General features: G+C 44.4%; 1 protein-coding gene across 1 annotated transcript in view; it reads right to left on the minus strand.

Annotated features, from left to right (window-relative positions):
• The window catches only part of VPS35L (VPS35 endosomal protein sorting factor like), a 111,549-nt gene extending 89,926 nt beyond the window's left edge, over window positions 1–21,623 (minus strand). The window contains exons 1-7 of the mRNA XM_038763892.1: window positions 21,598–21,623; window positions 12,087–12,186; window positions 11,087–11,254; window positions 8,228–8,350; window positions 7,815–7,839; window positions 5,841–5,917; window positions 2,860–2,988 (exon numbers count right to left, since the gene is read on the minus strand). Of these exons, the coding sequence (XP_038619820.1) occupies window positions 2,860–2,988; window positions 5,841–5,917; window positions 7,815–7,839; window positions 8,228–8,350; window positions 11,087–11,254; window positions 12,087–12,186; window positions 21,598–21,614 (639 nt within the window). The 5' untranslated portion in view covers window positions 21,615–21,623. The remainder of the gene's footprint in view (window positions 1–2,859; window positions 2,989–5,840; window positions 5,918–7,814; window positions 7,840–8,227; window positions 8,351–11,086; window positions 11,255–12,086; window positions 12,187–21,597) is intronic.
• Between the last annotated feature and the right edge of the window lie 633 nt (window positions 21,624–22,256).

Raw genomic sequence — 22,256 nt, forward strand, 5'->3', positions numbered from 1 at the left:
TCAGCTCTGATGGAGACTCATCTCTTGAATAAACTCCCGTTCAGTGAAAAGTGCTAAGAATAAAGTATTAAACCTTTGTGTGAACACGCCCATCAAATAGAGAAAAAGCTACCAATACATAACTTTATCTAGGTCTTAAAGGACAGTTCAGTATTCACTGCATGAACTGTACATTTCATTTTAGGGAGATGGAGTGAGTTTAAGTCCTTTCTCCCTGTCTCTGTCCTCGTAGTATTTCCTAACAGGATGCGGTCATCAGCATAAAAGAGAATTACAGAAAACACCAGTGAGCACTGTTACAAAAAGCCCTTCAATCTATCTTTTCAATTTAGCAGACAGCTTATTTTCCCCTGGAGCTATTTCCTTCTTATGGACTCAACAGCTAGAAGGATAAGAAATCTAACAACTAGCATTTCTATAGCACTAATTCTAATAACTGCCTCTTAGTAATGGTCACACAGAGATAAAATAGAAGTTTTAAGAGAAAATGGAAAATGGTTTTCAACTCTATACTGGGCATGTGAATTTCCAGTGAATGTGTGTACGCAGAGTAGTGAAATTTATATTTTTTAAGTGTTTGCAAGTTGGTTTTGAGTGGTCCAGAACCTAAAATGTCATATTCATTTAAGTCTTCCTCCTCAGCAAAATGGCTTTAAAAGTCATATGGTTGTCCCTGTCATTTGATAAGCACTCTTTCAGGTCACAGGACTGTTCCACGGAAATTTTTAATACCATTAACACAAGAGTGCTATCCTAAAACAGGCAATGAAATCACTCAAAATTACCAGTTATAAGGGCATAGTCAGATCCTCATTTCCGGTTAATTTTTGAGTTTCATTTTTATAGTTACCATTAAAAATGATCCCATTTAAACAACTTTCCGAAGAGCCCTCAACGCTGAAAAAATAATCCTGACTCTCTGAAACCTTTCCTAGTGCTTGTTTACATTACACCAAGTTCACAGTTTTTAGAGATGTGGCATCTGCGGTGCTCTCTGCAGTTGGCCTGGTCTAAAGCGTTGCTCAGACAAGAGTTATCACTATTTGGATAGGTTTTTTATTATTATCAGTGTTAGTAATTGTAATATTATTGTTATTATTAATATATTGTTGTTAATATTAATAATAATAATTACAGTTCTTGTTTTTTTATATAGCATTTGTTAAGCGCTTACTATGTGCAAAGCACTGTTCTAGGTGCTGGGATAGATACAAGGTAATCAGGTTGTCCCATGTGGGGCTCACAGTCTTCATCCCCATTTTACAGATTAGGGAATTTAGGCCCAGAGAAGTTAAGTGACTTGCCCAAGGTCACACAGCTGACAAGTACTGGAGCCCGGATTAGAACCCACAACCTCTGGCTCCCCAAGTGCTTACAATGTGCCAAGCACTGTTCTAAGTGCTAGCATTGATTGATACAACTTAATCAGGTTGGACACAAAGTCCCCGCCCCACATGGGGCTGACACTCTAAATCTCATTTTACAGAGGAAGGAACTGAGGTGCAGAGAAGTGAATTGATGTGCCTAAGGTCACACAGCATATTTATTACTCTATTTATTTATCTTACTTGTACATATCTATTCTATTTATTTTATTTTGTTAGTGTGTTTGGTTTTATTCTCTGTCTCCCCCTTCTAGACCGTGAGCCCGCTGTTGGGTAGGGACTGTCTCTATGTGTTGCCGACTTGTACTTCCCAAGTGCTTAGTACAGTGCTCTGCACACAGTAAGCGCTCAATAAATACGATTGATTGATTGATTGATGTGGCAGAGCTTGGATTAGAACCCAGATCTTTCTGACCCCCAAACCGGTGCTCTATCCACTGAACCATGCTGTTTTTCTGAAAGAAAATGAGGAGTCTCAAAGCCATCAGAGCTGGACCTTCTTGACTATCATCATCATTATCTAAAATCTACTCGGAGCAGAGCAGCCACCCTGGGTGCTTAAGAATGTAGCTAAGGAGCTTAGGCCTCCGCGGGATGAGGCAGCTTCTCCTAGAAGCCCGAACTACCGTCACCAGGAGCAAGATGTGCTCCAGTGGAGCAGGGCAGACAGAAGCATGGTCATGGGTTCAAATCCCGACCCCGCCACTTAGCTATGTGACTTTGGGCAAGTCACTTAACTTCTCCGTGCCTCAGTGACCTCATCTGTAAAATGGGGATTAAGACTGTGAGCCCCACGTGGGACAACCTGATCACCCTGTAACCTCCCCAGCGCTTCACTGTCAGTTCCATGGGATGGAGAAGGCGGTGTTTAAATTTACCTTAAAAATATGTGCTAACCTGATGCTGAATTAACCGTTCTCATAGCTATTGTTTCATTTGAAAAAATGTTTAGCAATGGACCAAGCCACTCCTCTGGTATATGTCCATCCATCTGAACACAAATTAGGCATTCTGGGGAATGCATTAACACTGACACCACTTGTTGTTGTTGTTGCCTTATGCTGTCGAGTTGTGTCTGATCCATAGCGATACCATGGACATATCTCTCCCCAAATGCCCTACTTCCCTCTGCAATTGTGCAGGTAGTGTACTCGTAGATTTTCTTCTTGAAAATACGAAAGTGGTTTACCATTGCCTCCTTCTGCCTCGGTGCAGTTATCTGTTAAATGGACCTCTGGCCATCCGAGTGTTAATTTTCCCAAGAGCCCAATCTACACCTAAGAAATAAGTTATTCATCAATAGAGTCTCTTGGCCATAAGGTGACATCTTCTTGGGTGGGGAGGGAGGAGGTGGATAAGGGGAGAGACGAGCTGACTTTAAAGTCCCACCTGACCTAGTGAGTCGGCTGCTCATTTCAGGGGTTGCTACACACCAATTTTATAAAAACTTACAAAAGAATTCCAAGGAACTGACCTGAATGACTATTTTTAGGGCTTTGACCTTTTGGTCTGAGGCCCAAGCATCCTTCAAAGACTGATTGAGTTCTTCAATTCGGTTCATGTAATCTTGCTGGGTCAAATTTAACAGCTCCTTTTGGGACCCCTAGGAGGAAAACATAGGAAAATTTTACCAAAGAAAATTGCTCGGTCAGTCAATCTAAAGGAAGAATGTTTGTTACCGGGGAAGAGTCCAGCTCTCAATTTCCACCTGCCCTCCTCACATATGTGGCCATGTTTTATCGTGTAATCAAATATACCTTCTGTGACACTTCTCTCAAAGGGGTAAAGCAATCCTACCAAACCTGTTTAGGGACATCCTGGAGATGCTACTCAACAAATTGACGGGGGAATCTAAAGTCAATGACTGACACCTCCTTTTCATTATATTTGCAGTCTGCAGCAGAATTTGAGAGAAAATTTTAACAATTGCAAATATAGTTGCCAGAAATTGGATTAGAGAAGAATCGCTCCAAGACCAATCGTGTAAATGAAGAAACTGAAGAGAGGAAAGTTATACCTTCGTCATTCCACATATGTCAACAGAATCAGGAGGAAGCAGCATGGATTGTTTTCGATAAAAGCCCATGAAGAAGAGAACTTTTCAACTTCGCTGTTTTGCTCTCAGTGACATACCATTTGTTGGTGGTGAGGAAGAGAAAATGACGGAATCGCAAAGACCAGTGGAGCAACACGTCTGCAGTTTCATCTCCCCACGTTGTTCTCCCTCCCTCCTGCTTTGCCTACCCACTTGAGTCCAAAACCCTAAGCACTCTGTTACTCACCTTATACCCTGTTGCTTCCCCACCTGTTTTAATATTTATCTTCCCCACTAGATTGCAAGCTCTTATAGGGCAGAGATAATGTCTACCAACTCTGTTGTAATGTGCTTTCCCAAGCACTTTGTTCAGTCAGTGCTCTGCACACAGCAAATGCTCGGTAAATTACACTGAGTGATTCAAAAACACACTCTAAATGAACATATGAAGAAGCATATAGATATCAAATACATGGAGTGAGCTATAAACAAATCAAGCAAAGTAGACATGCCTCACAGCCCATAAGACAACAGATAGATCCCTCATCAAATAGACCACACACATAGACACGAAATATACAATTAGAACACCAAAAGTATGAAAGGAGTATCCAATAACAAAATGTTTCAGTCAGAGTTGAATACGGCATGCTAAAGATAGACTAGAATGATGTTATCACCAACACGCATTCCTGAAAAAACAGTGAAGATGAATCTAAATTTTTAGAAAACGATAACTCTCTGGTAATATTCCTCGAACCTCAAGCTTAACAAGTATGTCATTAAAAAATTGAGATTTTGTATCTAAAAAGGGAGTCTGAAATGAAAGTATTGTTTGTCAAAGTGATAGCGCAAGGAGGGAGTTAACATGGGTCATTTTCCATCAGCTGACATATTTAATGATAAGCATTTATGGGGCACTTATTATCTTAATAATAATAAAAATTGTGGCATTTGTTAAGCAGTTACTATGTGCCAGGCATTATTCTGAGTGCTGGGGTAGATACAAGCAAATCAGTTGGGCATAGTCCCTGTCACACAAAGACTCACAGATAAGGGAACAGAGGTACAGAAAAGTTAAGTGACTTGCCCAAGGTCACCCAGCACACAAGTGATGGATCTGGGGTAAGAAACCAGGTCCTTATGACTCCCACGTTCAGCTCTAGCTACTAGGCCATGCTGCTTTTCATCAGATTACTGATGAGAGTAATGCAAAGTGTTGTAAGGCCAGGTTGTTAACTAATTCATGGGGTAAGGATGATTTACTTAGGTCTGGGTACCCTATAAGCACGCAAACATCTACTGAATGAAAACTGACTGGCTGCCTTTGATAGATGAATCCACTGAAAACGACCACAGACTCAGCTGTCATACCTCATCAACAATTCCTGAGTAAGTTCCGCAAATCTTTTACTTCTCCTCTCCTTGGCTGTGCAAGTCTATGTTCTTTGTTATTCGGACAAACTGTGAGCTGTAACGGGACTGAACACTTGGTATGGTGCCAAGCAAACACACAATTCATAAATGAAAACATTGCACAGCGAAAGACCCAATCAGTTTAGTAATATTTAAAAGCACTCTAAGAAGCAATTGGAAAAGTAAAAATGCAAAAATTCTGAATTATGTACCCATCCTATGAGAAGCAGCATGGCACAGTGGACAGAGCACAGGCCTGAGGGTCAGAAGATCACGGCTTCTAATGCCATGTCTGCTGGGTGACCTTGGGCAAGTCACTTAACTTCTCGGTGCCTCGCTGGAAAACGGGGACGAGGCTGTGCGCCCCATGTGGGACAGGGACTGTGTCCTAACCCATCTGCTGTATCCACCCTAGCACTTACTGCAGTGCTTGGCCCATAGAAAGCGCTTAACAAATACCATTATCATTATTATTATGAGGATATTTTGGACTTTTTAAAAACACGTTCCATCTACCTTTAGTGCGTCAAAAAGAGAATTGTGGAGTTAATGGAATTTAAAGACACAGATGTGCAATTTAAACCCCCAGAGTAATCCTAAATGGTTCAGTGCCAGAACCATGATAACTCAATCTAAATTAATAATTTGTTATTTGTTAATATATTTGTTTATTTATATATAAACATTTAACAAATATATTAAATATATGCATATATAAAATATATATACAAATAATATATTTGTTAAACATTTACTATATGCCAGGCACTGTACTAAGCACTGGGGTGGATACAAACAAACTGAGTTGGACACAGTCCCTATCCCACATGGGGCTCACAGTCTCGATCCCCATTTTACAGGTGAGTTACTGAGGCACAGAGAAGTTAAGTGACTTGCTTAAGTGATAGGAGACAGATAGTGGAGCAACTGTTTTGGAAGTGGGGCTTCAGCTCCATTTTCTCACCCCAAAGGTGCTGACATATCTGGGTACATCGGTTACTCACCTCTTCAAGGTCATCCAGTTCCTCCAGGCGAGTCCTCACCTTCTCGGACACTGCAGATGCAGAGGATGTTGTTTTACCTAGGTACAGTAAATTGCAGGTGTAAGTGAGATTTCTTTTTAGCTCAAAGCAGGCCCTCTCAAAGAAGTGTCTCCAATGCTTCATTATAAACAAAATAAAGTGGCATAACTGAACATCACAGTGTTATTGTAAAGGAGTAGTGTGGTCTAGTATCAAGAGCATGGGCCTCAGAGTCAGGGGACCTGGGCTCTAATCCCTGCTCCGCCTGCCAGATGTCTGCTGGGTGACCTTGGGCAAGTCACTTCACTTCTCTTTGCCTCAGTCACCTCATCTGTAAAATGGGTTTTCAATAGCTGCTCTCCCACCTACTCAGACTGTGAGCCCTGTGTGGGACAAGAGAGCCTGTTGTTGGCTAGGGATTATCTCTATCTGTTGCCAAACTGTAATTTCCATGCACTTAGTACAGTGCTCTGCACACAGTAAGCGCTCAATAAATTCAAGTGCTTAGTACAGTGTTCTGCACACAGTAAGCGCTCAATAAATACCACTGAATGAATGAAATACAAGTGAATGAATGACTCTGACCTGATCTTGTGTTCTTCCCCAACACTTAGAACAGTTCTTGACACATAGTATGGGTTTAACAAAGACCACTATTACTATTATTATTATTGATAATACTAATTATTATTATTATTATTATTAACCTTTGGAAAAGTTAGTGGCCAAGTACCACTGCCAGCACAGGACTGTAGCCTCATACAGAACAATCTTCACCATAATTGCAAACCTTTTACTCTTCCACTTACGGAAAAATATGTTTGAAATGATACCAAAACCAATGTCTGCTTCATTAATTACAGATTACTGAATTGTCCCACTCAGGGTACTTGTGGAGAAGCAGCGTGGCTCAGTGGAAAGAGCATGGGCTTTGGAGTCAGAGGTCATGGGTTCAAATCCCAGCTCCGCCACTTGTCAGCTGTGCGATTTTGGTCAAGTCACTTAACTTCTCTGGGCCTCAGCTCCTCATCTGTAAAATGGGGATGAAGACTGTGAGCCCCCCGTGGGACAACCTAATCACCTTGTAACCTCCCCAGAGCTTAGAACAGTGCTTTGCACTAGTAAGTGCTTAATAAATGCTATTATTATTATTATTATTACTTACACAATATGGAGTTGCATTGCTCTTACACTTTAAGGGGCACTTTAATTCTCTCACTTTGGCTCATAAAGAGTTGGTTTCAGGAAATTATTCTCAAAAACTCAGTCAGCAAATTCTAGTTCTAACATCTGAAACAAGACACTGAATTACTTTACTTGGGATCTGGGGAAGAAACTTCTTAGCCTATGCTTCAGTCAAATAAGACCAAACTTGGCTTCTTCAGACTCTGACAGCACAGTTTTCTTCCACATGACTCCTTCAGTGAACCAAAGCTGGTTGCTGAAGAACTATGGAAAGACTTCCCTCTCTCCGGTCCCCGCAGTGGGAGGACACCTTGGGACATGTATAGATCTAATTCAGATTGCACTCGAATAGAAAAGTGAGATGCCCCTTAACCTATATCCAAACTCTGAACTGAAGAAGAATGGGTTGAAATAATAACAATAATACTAATAACTGCTTGCGATGTGCCAAGCACAGAACTAAGAACTGGAGTAAATACAAAATAATTGGGTCCCAGATGGGGCACACAATAGGAGGGAGAACAAGCGCTGAATCCCCATTTTGCAGATGAGGCAACTGAGGCACAAAGAAGTTAAGTGACTTGCCCAAGGTTACACAGCAGTTAAGCGGCAGAGCCGGGATTAGAACCGAGGCCTTCTAACTCCCAGGCCCGTTCTTTTTCCGCTAGGCTATGCTGCTTCTCTAGAGTGCAAATCTGTAGAGAAAAACCCTGACACTACTAAACTGTCCCATATACCATACACAAGATCCTCAAGAAATAATCAACTTACCTTTTTCTGATCCCATAAACAGATTCTGCAAAAAAATAAAATGCAATTAATAACCACAGTGAAATTTTCCCCAAACTGATTATCAAACTGGCTCTAAGAAAATGTGGTTCTAATAGATTAACTTGGGGAATAAGGCAGATGGAGCCATAACTACAAGAATCTTAAATTACTTCTAAATTCAGAGTTCAATATAAGCCAAGGAGCAGAATTCCAGCCATCCAGCCATCAATTTTTCCTGTGCCATAAACTGCTATTATTTTACCCTTCAATTTTCTAAAAGTCTAGAAAATTAGACTACTAGGTTTTATCCCCATTTCTAGCACTAAATACTACATGACGTGAAAAAGGAGTAAGATAACAGTATGACTGAATCTAAAGGATGCACACTGGTATGACAATTCAAGGTTACTTACAATAGAGAGCTTTTCCGTTGTTGTGTACCTAGCAAGAATTTCACCCCTTTTGCTTGACCATGGTTCAAAATCAACTCCCACAGTTGAATGATCATCTCTGTCCCGTTTCTTCCTTGAACTGTCCTATTGGATGGGGGCGGGGAGAAGAAACAACATTCAAAAATTTACAGAGAAAAGTAAGAGACCTGTAAACTACAGGTATTTGGTAACAGAGTTCAAAATTAATCCACAATATCCAAAGGATTCCATACAACAGAACCCAGAAACGATTTTACCAATCAGCAAGTTCCTGCTAATTCAATAATCACCCGGAATCCCACATCTCGGGTACAACTGCATGAGTCGGGATGGGAAATGCCAGGGCCAGTCCTGGGGATGCACAGAAGCGACCCAAACCACCCCCCAACTCGCCCCCCGATTGTGCCACTTCAGTGGACGGCAGGAGCTCCAGGAGGAGGGCTAGGGCTCTGGCGACTTGTTTTACTTGCCTCCAGTCTCTCTCCTCTCACTCAACACTTCATTCTACTCCCTGGATCCTTTTTCTAAAGTGTCACTTGAACACATGTCCCTGCCACAGCCCCAATTCCTCAAAAACCATCACTGGTTGCTGATTCCCCTCTGCTTCAAGCAAAGACTCCTGACCACTGGCTTCAAGACACTCCCACCAGCTCTCTACCTTACTTATCTACCCTCTTCTCTCACAACACCCCAGCTCGTACTCTTCAGTTTTCCTACTCCTTGTGCCTTCACTCTCGCTTCCCCTGTTCTCAAACCCTCGCTCGCATCCTTTCTCTTGCCTGGTACTCCCCTCTCCCTTCAAATCTACCAGGCAACTGCTCTTCCCATCTTCAAAACCTTCCTGAAATCACATCTCCTTCAGGAAACCAATTAATTTTCACATCCCCCTTCTACCATCTCAGTACTATTGTGATGATTACACTCATATATACCCGTAGCACTTCTGCATCTATCGATTTACATACCCTAATATTTAAGAGCTTATCCTCCTACCTGTCTATTTGAATTTTCTCCTCTTCTTTCCATAAATACTTTCGAGTGCCTCCCTCAAACTGTAAACTTATTTTTGAGACTGTGGGCACCCAGAGAGTGTCGGGAACCATATCTAATTCCCACCTTTGTGTACTTTTCCCAGCATTTACGACACTGCTCTGTTCACAGTAAGCGCTGAATAGTATTACTACTAGGGGAACGGAGATCATGTCTTCTAACTCTATTGTACTCACCTAAGCAGATTGCACAGTGTTCTGCATACGGTAAGTGCCCAGTAGATAATTTGACTGATCGACATTTAGGGTTGTTCGCTGTACTTTAATAAGAAAACGCCCCTGAAGGCAATATTCACCCAAGGGAGAGTGATTTACTGAATAGGCCAATGCAGGACCCAGAGACCCAAACACAATGAGTACATACAAAGGCTTTTCCTTGATGTGCTGTCTTAGTAGTAGTAGTTAACAATCATAGGAGTTATTAAGGGTCTATGATAGGCAAACCATTGTACTAAGTGCTGAAAAAAAAATACAATGGTAAGAATTAGACCTGACCCTTGGACCAAAGGGGCTCACAATCTAAAAAAAGAGGGGGTAGAAGAGTTTGGCAATACGGACCCCAAAACAACCTGAGACGGACCACGAGAATAAGAATACTGGGGTACTGTGGCTATGTGCCATGTCTGAAGTTTGCATTACTTGGCGCTCTTTTTACTTCTCCTGCCTTGTCTCTTTGATGCTCATGTAGTTTCTACTCAAGAAAAACCACTTGGCTGCAATCACCATGATGGTCTAACTGGGTCAATAGACTTCCAAGTTTTCAATTGGAATGTTAGTATCCTCTGAGGCTTTGTTTTACCATATCCTAAAATGCTGTTGTTCGTTTAACAATTTCCACTTACCACACAGTACCACTCTCCTCATGTGATCCATCCAGCACAGCTGGGTTAGGGTGTGACTGCTAGGAGATTGACTTTGTTTTAACATGTCATTGTGCTTCTGTCCTGACACCTGCTCCTGTAAGCAGGGCTGATGGAACTGCTCAGAGTCAGAAAAGGCAACTATGAAGAGTCCAGACCTCACCATCGTAGTGAACGTTGGACAGCACTATAGTTGTGTAGACCTTGAGTTTGAGTAGGAGCAGTCAGTCAGTCAGTCAATCGTATGTTCTGAGCACTTACTGTGAGCAGAGCACTGTACTAAGCACTTGGGAAAGTACAATATAACAATATAACAGACACATTCCCTGCCCACAACGAACTTACAGTCTAGAGAGACCAGACGGACAGTTCTTCCAGAAAACAGTGGCTGATGGATTCAGTTCTTATTGGTAGCTAAGAATGCCAAGCTTCTGCCCCACTCTGTTTGACGGTCTCTCAAAAGACGGATTGACTTTCTTGATTAGGTTTCTGCTTCCTTAGCTACTGCTACATCACTGATTAGTGTGCTAAGTAACCTAATTCTGTGACCAATCAATTAGTGTATTTATTGAGCAATTACTGTGTGCAGAGTGCTGTGCTACGGGCTTATGGCAGCTTAGCTCTGCGTTGCCAAAACAGATTTTTGTTTGTGTGCGTATGGCTTCCTCAATGCAGGCTGACATCACTTCAGTTTTCTTCTGACTTAATATCAGCCTAAGCGGTTTCCAATTTTGCCTCAATCGACAACCCACAATGAGACCCAGAAGGGGAGGTGAACCATGTTTCCCGAAGTCTTTACTGCGGCACGAGTGTACAAGAAGAAATGACAACTGAGATGATCAAAAAAGAGTAGTTAACGGGAGCCTACTACATGCATAGCACTGTATTTGGCACATATGAGTGGAAAATAAGATGGATGGATATCATCTTACCAAACTAGCGGTGGCCATCACTGGATCCGCTGTTGCTGCAAATACAGACAGTGGGTCAGTGCCATCCAGGACACTGCTCAAGGGGTCTACCATGGAGCTGGAAGAGGAAGATGAAGTTGAGGAAGTACTTCCTTTCCTCCCCACTTTCTTTGTCTTTGATTCGGTGACCTGCAGGGAAAATTTAGCCATGAAAACTAAAGAGGCGCTAGGGCTGGTAAACAAAACAAACACCCAAGGAGCAGTCAGTCAGTCAGTCAGTCAATCATATGTTCTGAGCACTTACTGTGTGCAGAGCACTGTACTAAGCACTTGGGAAAGTACAGTATAACAATATAACAGACACATTCCCTGTTCACAACAAGCTTACAGTCTAGAGAGAACAGAGACAGACAGTTCTTCCAGAAAACAGTGGCTGATGGATTCAGTTCTTATTGGTAGCTAATGAGTCCTTTTTCTCACTTGGACAAACTAAGAAGCAAGGAGGGATTTTTAACGACACATCACACTTTTTTTATAGTACTTGTTAAGCTCTATGTGCTGGACGCTGTACTAAGCACTGGAGTAGATATAAGCTAATCAAGTTGGAAACAGTCCATGCCCCCTCATAACTGAGGTAACTGAGGCACAGAGAAGTGAAGCCACTTGTCCAAGGTCACAAAGCAGACAGGTGGTGGAACCAGGAGCAGAATGCAGGTCCTTCTGAGTCCCGGGCCCATGCTCTATCCTCCAGGCTATGCTGCTTCTCTTTAGAGGACGTGATCAAGACATTAAATTGAATTTCATCAGCCCGTTCAATTGAAGGTACAGTAACAGTTCTGGAGTTAAAGTTAAATAAAAGTCAAAGGGCCTAGGTGCTAACAGGATGTCATGTGGTGAACATTCCAATAGGCAAGCCCAGCTGCCTCTGACAAACAGGAAAAAACAGAGGAAAGTAGCAACCAGTCCTGGAATGTTTCATTCCATGGGAATGTCCTTTAACAGGGCAAATGAGGAAACTTACCGTAATGGGTTTCAACGGATGATAATCCCCAAAGTCCAGTGGCACAGTCTCTAGCCTGCATGATTCAAATTCAGCTTTGTAATTTCTATATCTTGAATGCCTATTTAAAAAAAAAATTATAAGCATCCATACAAACACACTGAGCTTTGTTTTTTCCCCAAGTTAACTTTTCCTCTAGGCCATTCATTTCAGTTCTGGAGAAAGTTTGGAATTTCAAATATCTTTAACCATCTGAATTCATCCAATTCATTCAGTGGCACTTACTGAGCGCTTACTGTGTGCAGAGCACTGTTCTAAGCACTTGGGAGAGTATACTACAACTATAAACAACCCATTCCCGGTCCACAATGAACTAACAGCCTAGAGGGGGGGAGACAGACATTAATATAAATAAATTACAGATGTGTACAAAAGTGCTGTGGGGCTGGGAGGGGGGATGAACAAAGGGAGCAAGTCAGGGGGATGCAGAAGGGCGTGGGAGAAGAGGAAAGGGGGGCTAATTCAGGGAAGGCCTATTGGAGGAGATGTGCCCTCAATAAGGCTTTGAAGATGGGGAGAGTAACTGTCTGTCAGATTTGAGGAGGAAAGGTGTTTCCACCCTCCTTAATGTTTCCTGTTTCCTGTACTGGAAGGAAAGAAGGCAGTCACTATATAACTGAGTGATTCCAATACATTCCATTAAAACATTTAAATGAGAACAGCAGGAGGAAAAAACAAAATCACCATTTAAAGGAGTAATGCTTAGATATGACAAGTGTCCTTTTGGAGCTCCTTGCAGAACTAAAGGGCTCTGTGAAAAGGAGCCTGCAGAGATGACAGAATATAGTTAGTAGCTACCCACTGATACAAAGTTGGGAGAAAACAAACATACTGATCTTTAATAGTATTATAATACCTAGCAAACGTCTGCAAATCGCTTCACAGTTTTACTCTTCAAACAGCTCTTATGTCATAATGGAAAAAAAAGACTTGAGCTTCTCCCCCAAAAGTGGATAAAACTTTTATCAAATAGGACTTTATTCCCTGGAAGACGAAGGGGGTAATAGTGGACTGCACCCTTCTTTCCAAGTCATCTTCCTTCCTTGGCACTGCCCAGTTATGCGTTCATCCCCAGAATTGAGGGACGGGGAGGAAAAAGAGAACCCAAGAAGAGCAGGCAAGGTTCCTGGTGCCATTTGCCCTAACTTCAGGTCATCGCAACCCGAGGTGAGAGGCTCTACGCTTAACCAGGGACAACAAAAGTCAGAAATCTTCAGATCAGACTGAACGTTACGGAGGCAGCAGTAGTTTGGAATCGAAAGAGTACCTGGAGAAGGAGAGTGTTGCGTAGTTTGTTATTTTGTTTTCCTCTGTCATTGTTCTATGTGCGTGTGTCTCCATTTAGATTGAGAGCCAGTTAGAAAATCTCGTAATTACCCAAGCGATTAGGATTGTGCTCTCAGAATAGTAAATCCTTAGTCAACGATATTTATCCATTGCTTATTGTGCACAAAGCACTGTACTAAGCACTTGGCAGAATTCAAGGCCTTCCCCAACTAAGCCCTCATTTCCTTTTCACCCACTCCCTTCTGCGTCACCCTTGCACTTGGATTTGCATCCTTTATTCGCTCCTCCCTCGGCCCCACAGTACTTATGTACATAACCGTAACATAGAGAAGCAGTGTGGCTCAGTGGAAAGAGCACGGGCTTTGGAGTCAGTGGTCATGGGTTCAAATCCCGGCTCTGCCAATTGTCAGCTGTGTGACTTTGGGCAAGTCACTTAACTTCTCTGTGCCTCAGTTACCTCATCTGTAAAATGGGGATTGACTGTGAGCCCCCTGTGGGACAACCTGATCAGCCTTGTAACCTCCCCAGTGCTTAGAACAGTGCTTTGCACATAGTAAGCGCTTAATAAAATGCCATCATTTATACTAAAGATTGTTCCTCCCTCTAGACCGGTAAACCCGTTGTGAGCAGGGAATATATCTACCCACTCTGTTACATTGTATTCTCCCAAATGCTTAGTACAGCGCTCTGCACAAGGTAAGCACTCAATAAATTCAATCGATAGATTAACTGTTGAAGGAGCTTACAGTCTAGAGATTAAATCCTGTTACTGCTGCTACTATTGGCTGTTGTAAAGGGCCTAGGCCTTAAGCCTCTTCCCACCTCCACCTGAACTTTGAGAACAAGTGAAAAGAGAAAGAGACTTCGTGGTGGAGTGGGGAGAAAAGAGGACGACCGAATGAAAAAGAAAATAACTTTAAAAAAAGGATAAAAAAAATAGGAAACATGAGAAAAAGGGAAAAGAGGCAGGAGAGAGAAATTCAAGAAAGAAAAGAGAAACAAAAAAGGGAATAGCAAAACACCAAGGAGTTGAAAAGGCCAAGGGGAAATACAAAAAAGGCAGCCCCATCCCATGAAGGGCCTTTTTGACAGTCAGAAAAACTGCAGCAGTTAGTACGGTGCTAAGCGCTTAGTGCAGTGCTCTGCACACAGTAAGCGCTCAGTAAGTACAATTGAATGAATGTACCTAGGGACTGGTGCTGAGGCCTGCCCCCTCATTCATTCATTCAATCATATTTATTGAGCGCTTACTGTGCACAGAGCACTGTACTAAGTGCTTGGGAAGTACAAGTTGGTAACATATAGAGATGGTCCTTACCCAACAGCGGGCTCACAGTCTAGAAGGGGGAAACAGACAACAAAACATATTAACAAAATAAAATAAATAGAATAAATATGTACAAATAGAGTACTAAATACGTACAAACATATATACAGATGCTGTGGGGAGGGGAAGGAGGTAAGGCAGGGGGGATGGGGAGGAGGAGGAGAGGAAGGAGGGGGCTCAGCGTGGGAAGGCCTCCTGGAGGAGGTGAGCGCTCAGTAGGGCTTTGAAGGGAGGAAGAGAGCTAGCTTGCCGGATGTGCGGAGGAGGGCATTCCAGGCCAGGGGGACGACATGGGCCGGGGGTCGACAGCGGGACAGGAGACAACGAGGAACAGTGAGGAGATTAGCGGCAGAGGAGCGGAGGGGGCGGGCTGGGCTGGAGAAGGAGAGAAGGGAGGTGAGGTAGGAGGGGGCGAGGTGATGGACAGCCTTGAAGCCGAGGGTGAGGAGTTTTTGCCTGATGCATAGGTTGATTGGTAGCCACTGGAGATTTTTGAGGAGGGGAGTAACATGCCCAGAGCGTTTCTGGACAAAGACGATCCAGGCAGCGGCGTGAAGCATGGATTGAAGTGGGGAGAGACACGAGGATGGGAGATCGGAGAGGAGGCTGATGCAGTGATCCAGTCAGGATAGGATACCTACACCCAATTCCCTTAAAATGAGGGGGTACATTCTTGCAAAATTTGCATGCTATGGAAAACTCGGGCTATTATAATGCAATGCCACAGGCACTCTAACCACTCTTCTTGTGCTGCAATCTTCTGTTTCCAAACCTGCTCGTGTTGTCAGATGATCATGCCCTACCAACATCCTCCCCAAAATGCTGCTTCTTTCCGCCACCATACCCTGCTGCTTTTTTTTTCATTTTATCCCTGTCTTGGTCTGTGTCATTTTTGTGTTTTTACTGTTTTATCTTTCTTTACGTGTCCATCACCAGTTCCATCTCCTTCTTTATACTTCGACTGTGAGCCTGTTGAGGGCCAAGGACCATGTTTAACCCTGGTTATTCTTTCCCAGTATCTAGTTCAGTGCTTGGCACATGGTGGGCACTTACTAAATACTACTGGGTGTCAAGGAAAGGGCTGGGGACAGACTGGGGAAGGGGCAGAAGTCCACGCAGGCAGGGCGTGGAGTACCTTTCTAGGCAGAACCACCGACCCCAAATATCCTTCCTGTCCTCAGACCACCCGCCCCTCTATTCCCTATGGAGCCAGGAACCCTTCCTCCACTCTCTTCCCCAAATACAATTCGCTTACATAGCATGAACGGTCTGAAATGAATCTTAATTGCTAACAGGCGAAGTGCTCAGTAAATACCCTTGAGTGACTAATTACTGAGAAGCAGGCTCAGTGGCTTGAGGCGGCAAGATGAAACTGCAGAATCTCGGCTGAATACCCACGCACTTTTAGTTGCGTTTGGTTCCAACCCCATCCCGGGAGTGGAGGTTTCAATCAATCAATTGTATTTATTGAGCGCTTACTGTGTGCAGAGCACTGTACTAAGCGCTTGGGAAGTACAAGTTGGCAACATATAGAGACAGTCCCTACCCAACAGTGGGCTCACAGTCTAAAAGACAGCTGAGAACCACACTGACATTGATGGGAACGGGTAGGGTGGAAAGGGGTGGTTTCTGGCTCTTCTCTCCTGCCTTCCTGCTTGGGCTCAAGCCTCAGTCTCCAAGCTGGAGACCTTCGCCTCCTGGAACCCAAGACATGCAAGGGATAGGAGAAAACTGCTGTCCTAATCCCACATTACCAGGCTTTTGAGGCAGGAATTGCCACTGCAAGAAAGAACCCCTAACCAGAGGTACTATAAATACGATTAAATGAAATGAATGAAATGAAACTAGAGGTACTATAAGCAGTAGAGGACACTTAATGGGTGTCTTCCTATTCAGAACTATATGGCTGGAAGGGATTTCAAGAGTTCTTCCACTTGCCTTCAGAAAAGCTAACACAGACAAATGAGAATCTAGCCTACTTTCCAAAAGTTGAAAAGTTGATTCCCTATTTCCTCTACCTCTTCACAGCTGGAGCCTTGCTAATATATCTCATGACAGGGCGAGTTAAGTTCAATAAACACCAGAGCCTGTTGGTTTTGTTTCTTCATCCCAATATCCTGCCCACCCTCACCAAATGCAACTTTTTGAATTTTAATACTCCCACTTCATTTTCTCTTCTTGCTTTGTAAGTTCGTTAACCTTTGCATGAAACACTCTTGCCCAGACTATTTGACAGCTCTTTTGACTGTCCTTCTTGGGACCGAAAACTGCCGAGGAAGAATTTAGCTACATGTTCTACAAATTTTATTTTCATACATTAGTCTGGGGGGTGTGGGTGGTACAAAAAAAGGGAATGCACATTTGGAATGAGCCACAAACCCTTATTTTTTTTAAAAAAGAAAATCACATTTATTGACTTTCTGTCACAATAACACAATTCAAGCTATCTTGGAAATTGACTGCAGTCAATCCTCAGAGTACCCCAAGTAATCCACTAATCAATCATCATTTTACAAAAGAAGAAAAACCCCTATGGCTAAATATATTGACACCGTTTTAAAATATTAGTGGACCAGATAGAATTTTTAATGACAGAATAAAAAGTCCTCCCCATCCCTCAAGCTGACCTCAGCCTTATCCATATTAGTCATCTGGAAACATTCAGAACAAAGCACTTTTGAAAACAGATCCTACGAAAACACCAGATGGTATGTTTGACCTGCGGTTAGAATCCTCTTCTTCCCCTTAAAACATTTTTCCCCCACCTTGGGTAAACTAACTGCTGCTTAAAACATCAAATTAAAGCACTCGTATGTTGATATCTACTGTTTTTACATTTGTCAATATATCCAAATAACAATTTCAAAGTAACCATTCCAAATCATTCTGGTAAACTCCCAAGAAACTTTCTTCGAACAAAGCTGCATCCCGAGAATTTCAAAAATGGAATGACTGTCTTGAAAAAGAAAGTGGTAACAAGCCAAGCCTAAAATAGGAGTAGCCTTTTGGGAAGGACACATCAGGGCAAGAAAAATAAGTGATTGTTCTTCATTCATTTTCATTCTCTTTCCGGAGTTGTTATAAACTAGCTGCTACCAAGCAAAAACTACTTTGGTTTCCTTTACCTTGCAGGAAATTTGTCCTGGAGCAGGTCGATTTGCGAATTTTAAGTCAACACTGACCTCCTTTGGGCATTTGAATGTAATGTTGTATTGAAATCTCTCCTAAACTTTGTACATCCAGAGGGAAAGCAGGGTCAGAGTACGCTATCCAAACCTTTTACCTTTCTACACTGAAGTTGTAGAACCTCAACCATGGTTTTGATGGTTACATTTTGAAATGCTTCTTGTGTTAAGCCCCTTCCCCTTCTTTCTATTCCCTGCCCTCCCCCAAAATGGATTTCGTTCCCCAGTGAATCTTCATTGTTTTAAGGGAAACTTTAATTGCCCATGAAAGTAATATACTCAAAAAGGGTGGTTCATGCCAAAGCCCGAGGGGCATGCTGAGATTCTGGCAAGTGTGAAAGAGTGCTGTAGAACTTAGTTCAGAAATCCTTATATAATAATAATAATAATGGCATTTGTTATTCCGGATTGTGAGCCCACTTTTGGGTAGACTGTCTCTATACGTTGCCAACTTGTACTTCCCAAGCGGTTAGTACAGTGCTCTGCACACAGTAAGCGCTCAATAAATATGATGATTGACTGATTGATTAAGCGCTTCCTATGTGCAAAGCACTGTTCTAAGCGCTGGGGAGGATACAAGGTGATCAGGTTGTCCCACGTGGGGCTCACAGTCTTAATCCCCAGTTTACAGATGAGGTAACTGAGGCACAGAGAAGCTAAGTGATTTACCGGGCCCATTGAAATAAGCCAGAAAGCTATCGCAATTCCAATCCTAAAGCGACATGCCACACGGAGAGCCAATAACCCAGTCTAACCTCTACTAATAAAGTATTTGTTAAGTGCTTACTATGTGCCAGGCACTATACTAAGCACTGGCGTGGATACAAGCAAGTCAGGTTGTACATAGTCCCTGCCCCGCAGAGGGCTCCCAGTCTTAATCCCCATTTTACAGATGAGGTAGCTGAGGCTCAGGGAAGTGACTTGCCCAAGGCCACAGCGCAGACAGTTGGTGGAGTTGGGATTAGAACCCATGACCTTCTAGACTCCCAGGACCATGCTCTAGCCACTATGTCACACTGCTTCCCTAGGCCCTGGGGAAATAAAACTTATTTATTGGGTGCTTACTGTATTATGAGCACTGTAGTTAAATGCTTGGAAGAGAGCAATATAACTGACTTGATGGACATGTTCCCCACCCAGAGGGGGAAAGAGAGGGGGAGAAAACTGGGGGGAGGGAAGAGAAGAGGGAGGGCAAGAAGAGGGAGGGAAGAGAAGAGGTTGGGAAGAGAAGAGGGAGGGAAGAGAAGAGGGAGGGAAGAGAAAAGGGAGGGAAGAGAAAAGGGAGGGAAGAGAAAAGGGAGGGAAGAGAAAAGGGAGGGAAGAAAGAAGGAGGGTGGGAAGAGAAGAGGGAGGGAAAGAAGGAGGGTGGGAAGAGAAGAGGGAGGGAAAGAAGGAGGGCAAGAGAGAGGGAGGAAATAATAATGATGATGATGGCATTTGTTAAATGCTTACTATGTGCCAAGCAATGTTCTAAGTGCTGGGGTCGGGCCGGGGGGGGCGGGGGGGGAGGGATACAAAGTGATCAGGTTGTCCCACGTGGGGCTCACAGTCTTAATCCCCATTTTACAGATGAGGGAACTGAGACTCAGAGAAGTGAAGTGACTTGCCCAAAGTCACACAGCTGACAAGTGGCAGAACCGGGATTAGAACCTATGACCTCTGGCTCCCAAGCCCGTGATTTTTCCACTGAGCCATGCTGCGGGAAAGAAGGGCAAGAAAGAGGGCAAGAGAGAGGGAGGGAAAGGAGAAGGGCAAGAGAGAGGGAGGGAAAGAAGGAGGGCAAGAAAGAGGGAGGGAAAGGAGGTGGGCAAGAAAGAGGGAGGGAAAGAAGAAGAAGCAGCGTGGCTCAGTGGAAAGAGCATGGGCTTTGGAGTCAGAGGTCATGGGTTCAAATTCCGGCTCCACCAACTGTCAGTTGTGTGACTCTGGGCAAGTTACTTAATTTCTCTGTGCCTCAGTTACCTCATCTGTAAAATGGGGTTTAAGACTGTGAGCCCCCTGTGGGACAACCTGATCACCTTGTAACCTCCTGAGCGCTTAGAACAGTGCTTTGCACATAGTAAGTGCTTAATAAATGCCATCATTATTATTATTAAGGAGGGCAAGAGAGAGGGAGGGAAAGAAGAGGGGAAAGGGAGGGAAAGAAGGAGGGGCAAGAGAGAGGGAGGGAAAGAAGGAGGGGCGAGAGAGAGGGAGGGAAAGAAGGAGGGGCGAGAGAGGGAGGGAAGGAAGAGGGGCAAGAAAAAGGGAGGGAAAACAAGGAGGGCAAGAGAGAGGGAAGAAAAGAAGAGGGGCAAGAGAAAGGGAGGGAAAGAAGAGGGGCAAGAGAAAGGGAGGGAAAGAAGAAGGGCAAGAAAAAGGGAAGGAAAGGAGGGGCAACAGAAAGGGAGGGAAAGAAGAGAGGCAAGAGAAAGGAAGGGAAAACAAGGAGGGCAAGAGAGGGAGGAAAAGAAGAGGGGCAAGTGAAAGGGAGGGAAAGAAGAGGGGCAAGAGAAAGGGAGGGAAAGAAGGGGGGCAAGAGAGAGGGAGGGAAAAAAGGGAGGCAAGAGAGAGGGAGGGAAAGAAGGGGGGCAAGAGAGAGGGAGGGAAAAAAGGGAGGCGAGAGAGGGAGGGAAAGAAGGGGGGCAAGAGAGAGGGAGGGAAAGAAGGGGGCAAGAGAAAGGGAGGGAAAGAAGAGGGGCAAGAGAAAGGGAGGGAAAGAAGGGGGCAAGAGAAAGGGAGGGAAAGAAGGGGGCAAGAGAAAGGGAGGGAAAGAAGGGGGCAAGAGAGAGGGAGGGAAAGAAGGTGGGCAAGAGAGAGGGAGGGAAAGAAGGAGGTAAGAGAGAGGGAGGGAAAGAAGAGGGGCAAGAGAAAGGGAGGGAAAGAAGGGGGGCAAGAGAAAGGGAGGGAAAGAAGGGGGCAAGAGAGAGGGAGGGAAAGAAGGGGGCAAGAGAAAGGGAGGGAAAACAAGGAGGGCAAGAGAGAGGGAGGAAAAGAAGAGGGGCAAGAGAGAGGGAGGGAAAGAAGGGGGGCAAGAGAGAGGGAGGGAAAGAAGGGGGGCAAGAGAGAGGGAGGGAAAGAAGAGGGGCAAGAGAGAGGGAGGGAAAGAAGAGGGGCAAGAGAAAGGGAGGGAAAGAAGAGGGGCAAGAAAAAGGGAAGGAAAGGAGGGGCAACAGAAAGGGAGGGAAAGAAGAGGGGCAAGAGAAAGGGAGGGAAAACAAGGAGGGCAAGAGAGAGGGAGGGAAAGAAGGGGGGCAAGAGAGAGGGAGGGAAAGAAGGGGGGCAAGAGAGAGGGAGGGGAAGATGGGGGCAAGAGAGAGGGAGGGAAAGAAGGAGGGCAAGAGAGAGGGAAGGAAGGAGAAGACAGAGAGGGAGGGAAAAAAGAAGGGGCAAAGTGGGGAGGAGAGAGAGAGAGAGGAGGGAGCTCCCAGCCCGTGACTGCATTAGCATCAATCAATCAATGAATCAATCAGTCGTCATTGGTATTTCTGGGCAGTTTAGTGGGTGCAGGCCAGCTCCCCCCAGCCCCCGAGCGGGCCGGCAGGCGGGGGAACAGCCCGCCGTCGGGGCGGCCCTGCTAGGAGGGATCGGGGACACCGGCTGCCATGGCAACGGGGAGGTGGGGGGCGCGCACGCCCCACCCTGCCCTCGGGGAAACCCGCGCCGCCCCGCGCCGGGCCGGGCCGGGCCTTACCAGGGAAAGGCGGCCATCTTCCGCGTCACGTGACCCGCCCCTTCTCCCTCCCTCCCCCTTTCACCTCCCGCCGCCATGATGGGCGGGGACTAGGCCCCCTCAGCCCGCCTCACCCCAACCGCTCGCCTCAGGGCGGGACGGTGCGATTGACTGACTGACTGAATAAAACTAATCATCAATAAAAATAAAACAGAACATGAATCCATCGATTAATCCGGTTTATTCGGAGTTGACTGTGTGAAGAGCCAGGGACAGACACGTTCTCTGCCCCCAGCGGGCTGACGCTCTAGAGGAGAAGCATGGTGGCTCAGTGGGAATCAATCAATCAATCAATCGTATTTATTGAGCGCTTACTGTGTGCAGAGCACTGTACTAAGCGCTTGGGAAGTACAAGTTGGCAACATAGATGGTGGCTACCCAACAGTGGGCTCACGGTCTAAAAGGGGGAGACAGACAACAAAACCAAACATACTAACAAAATAAAATAAATAGAATAGATATGTACAATATGTACAAGTAAAATAAATAAATGAATAAAGAGTAATGAATATGTACAAACATATATACATATATACAGGTGCTGTGGGGAAGGGAAGGAGGTAAAATGGAGGGGATGGAGAGGGGGACGAGGGAGAGGGGAGGGAAGGGGCTCAGTCTGG

This window comes from Tachyglossus aculeatus, chromosome 21, assembly GCF_015852505.1.
Source record: "Tachyglossus aculeatus isolate mTacAcu1 chromosome 21, mTacAcu1.pri, whole genome shotgun sequence".
Classification (NCBI taxonomy): Eukaryota; Metazoa; Chordata; class Mammalia; order Monotremata; family Tachyglossidae; genus Tachyglossus; species Tachyglossus aculeatus.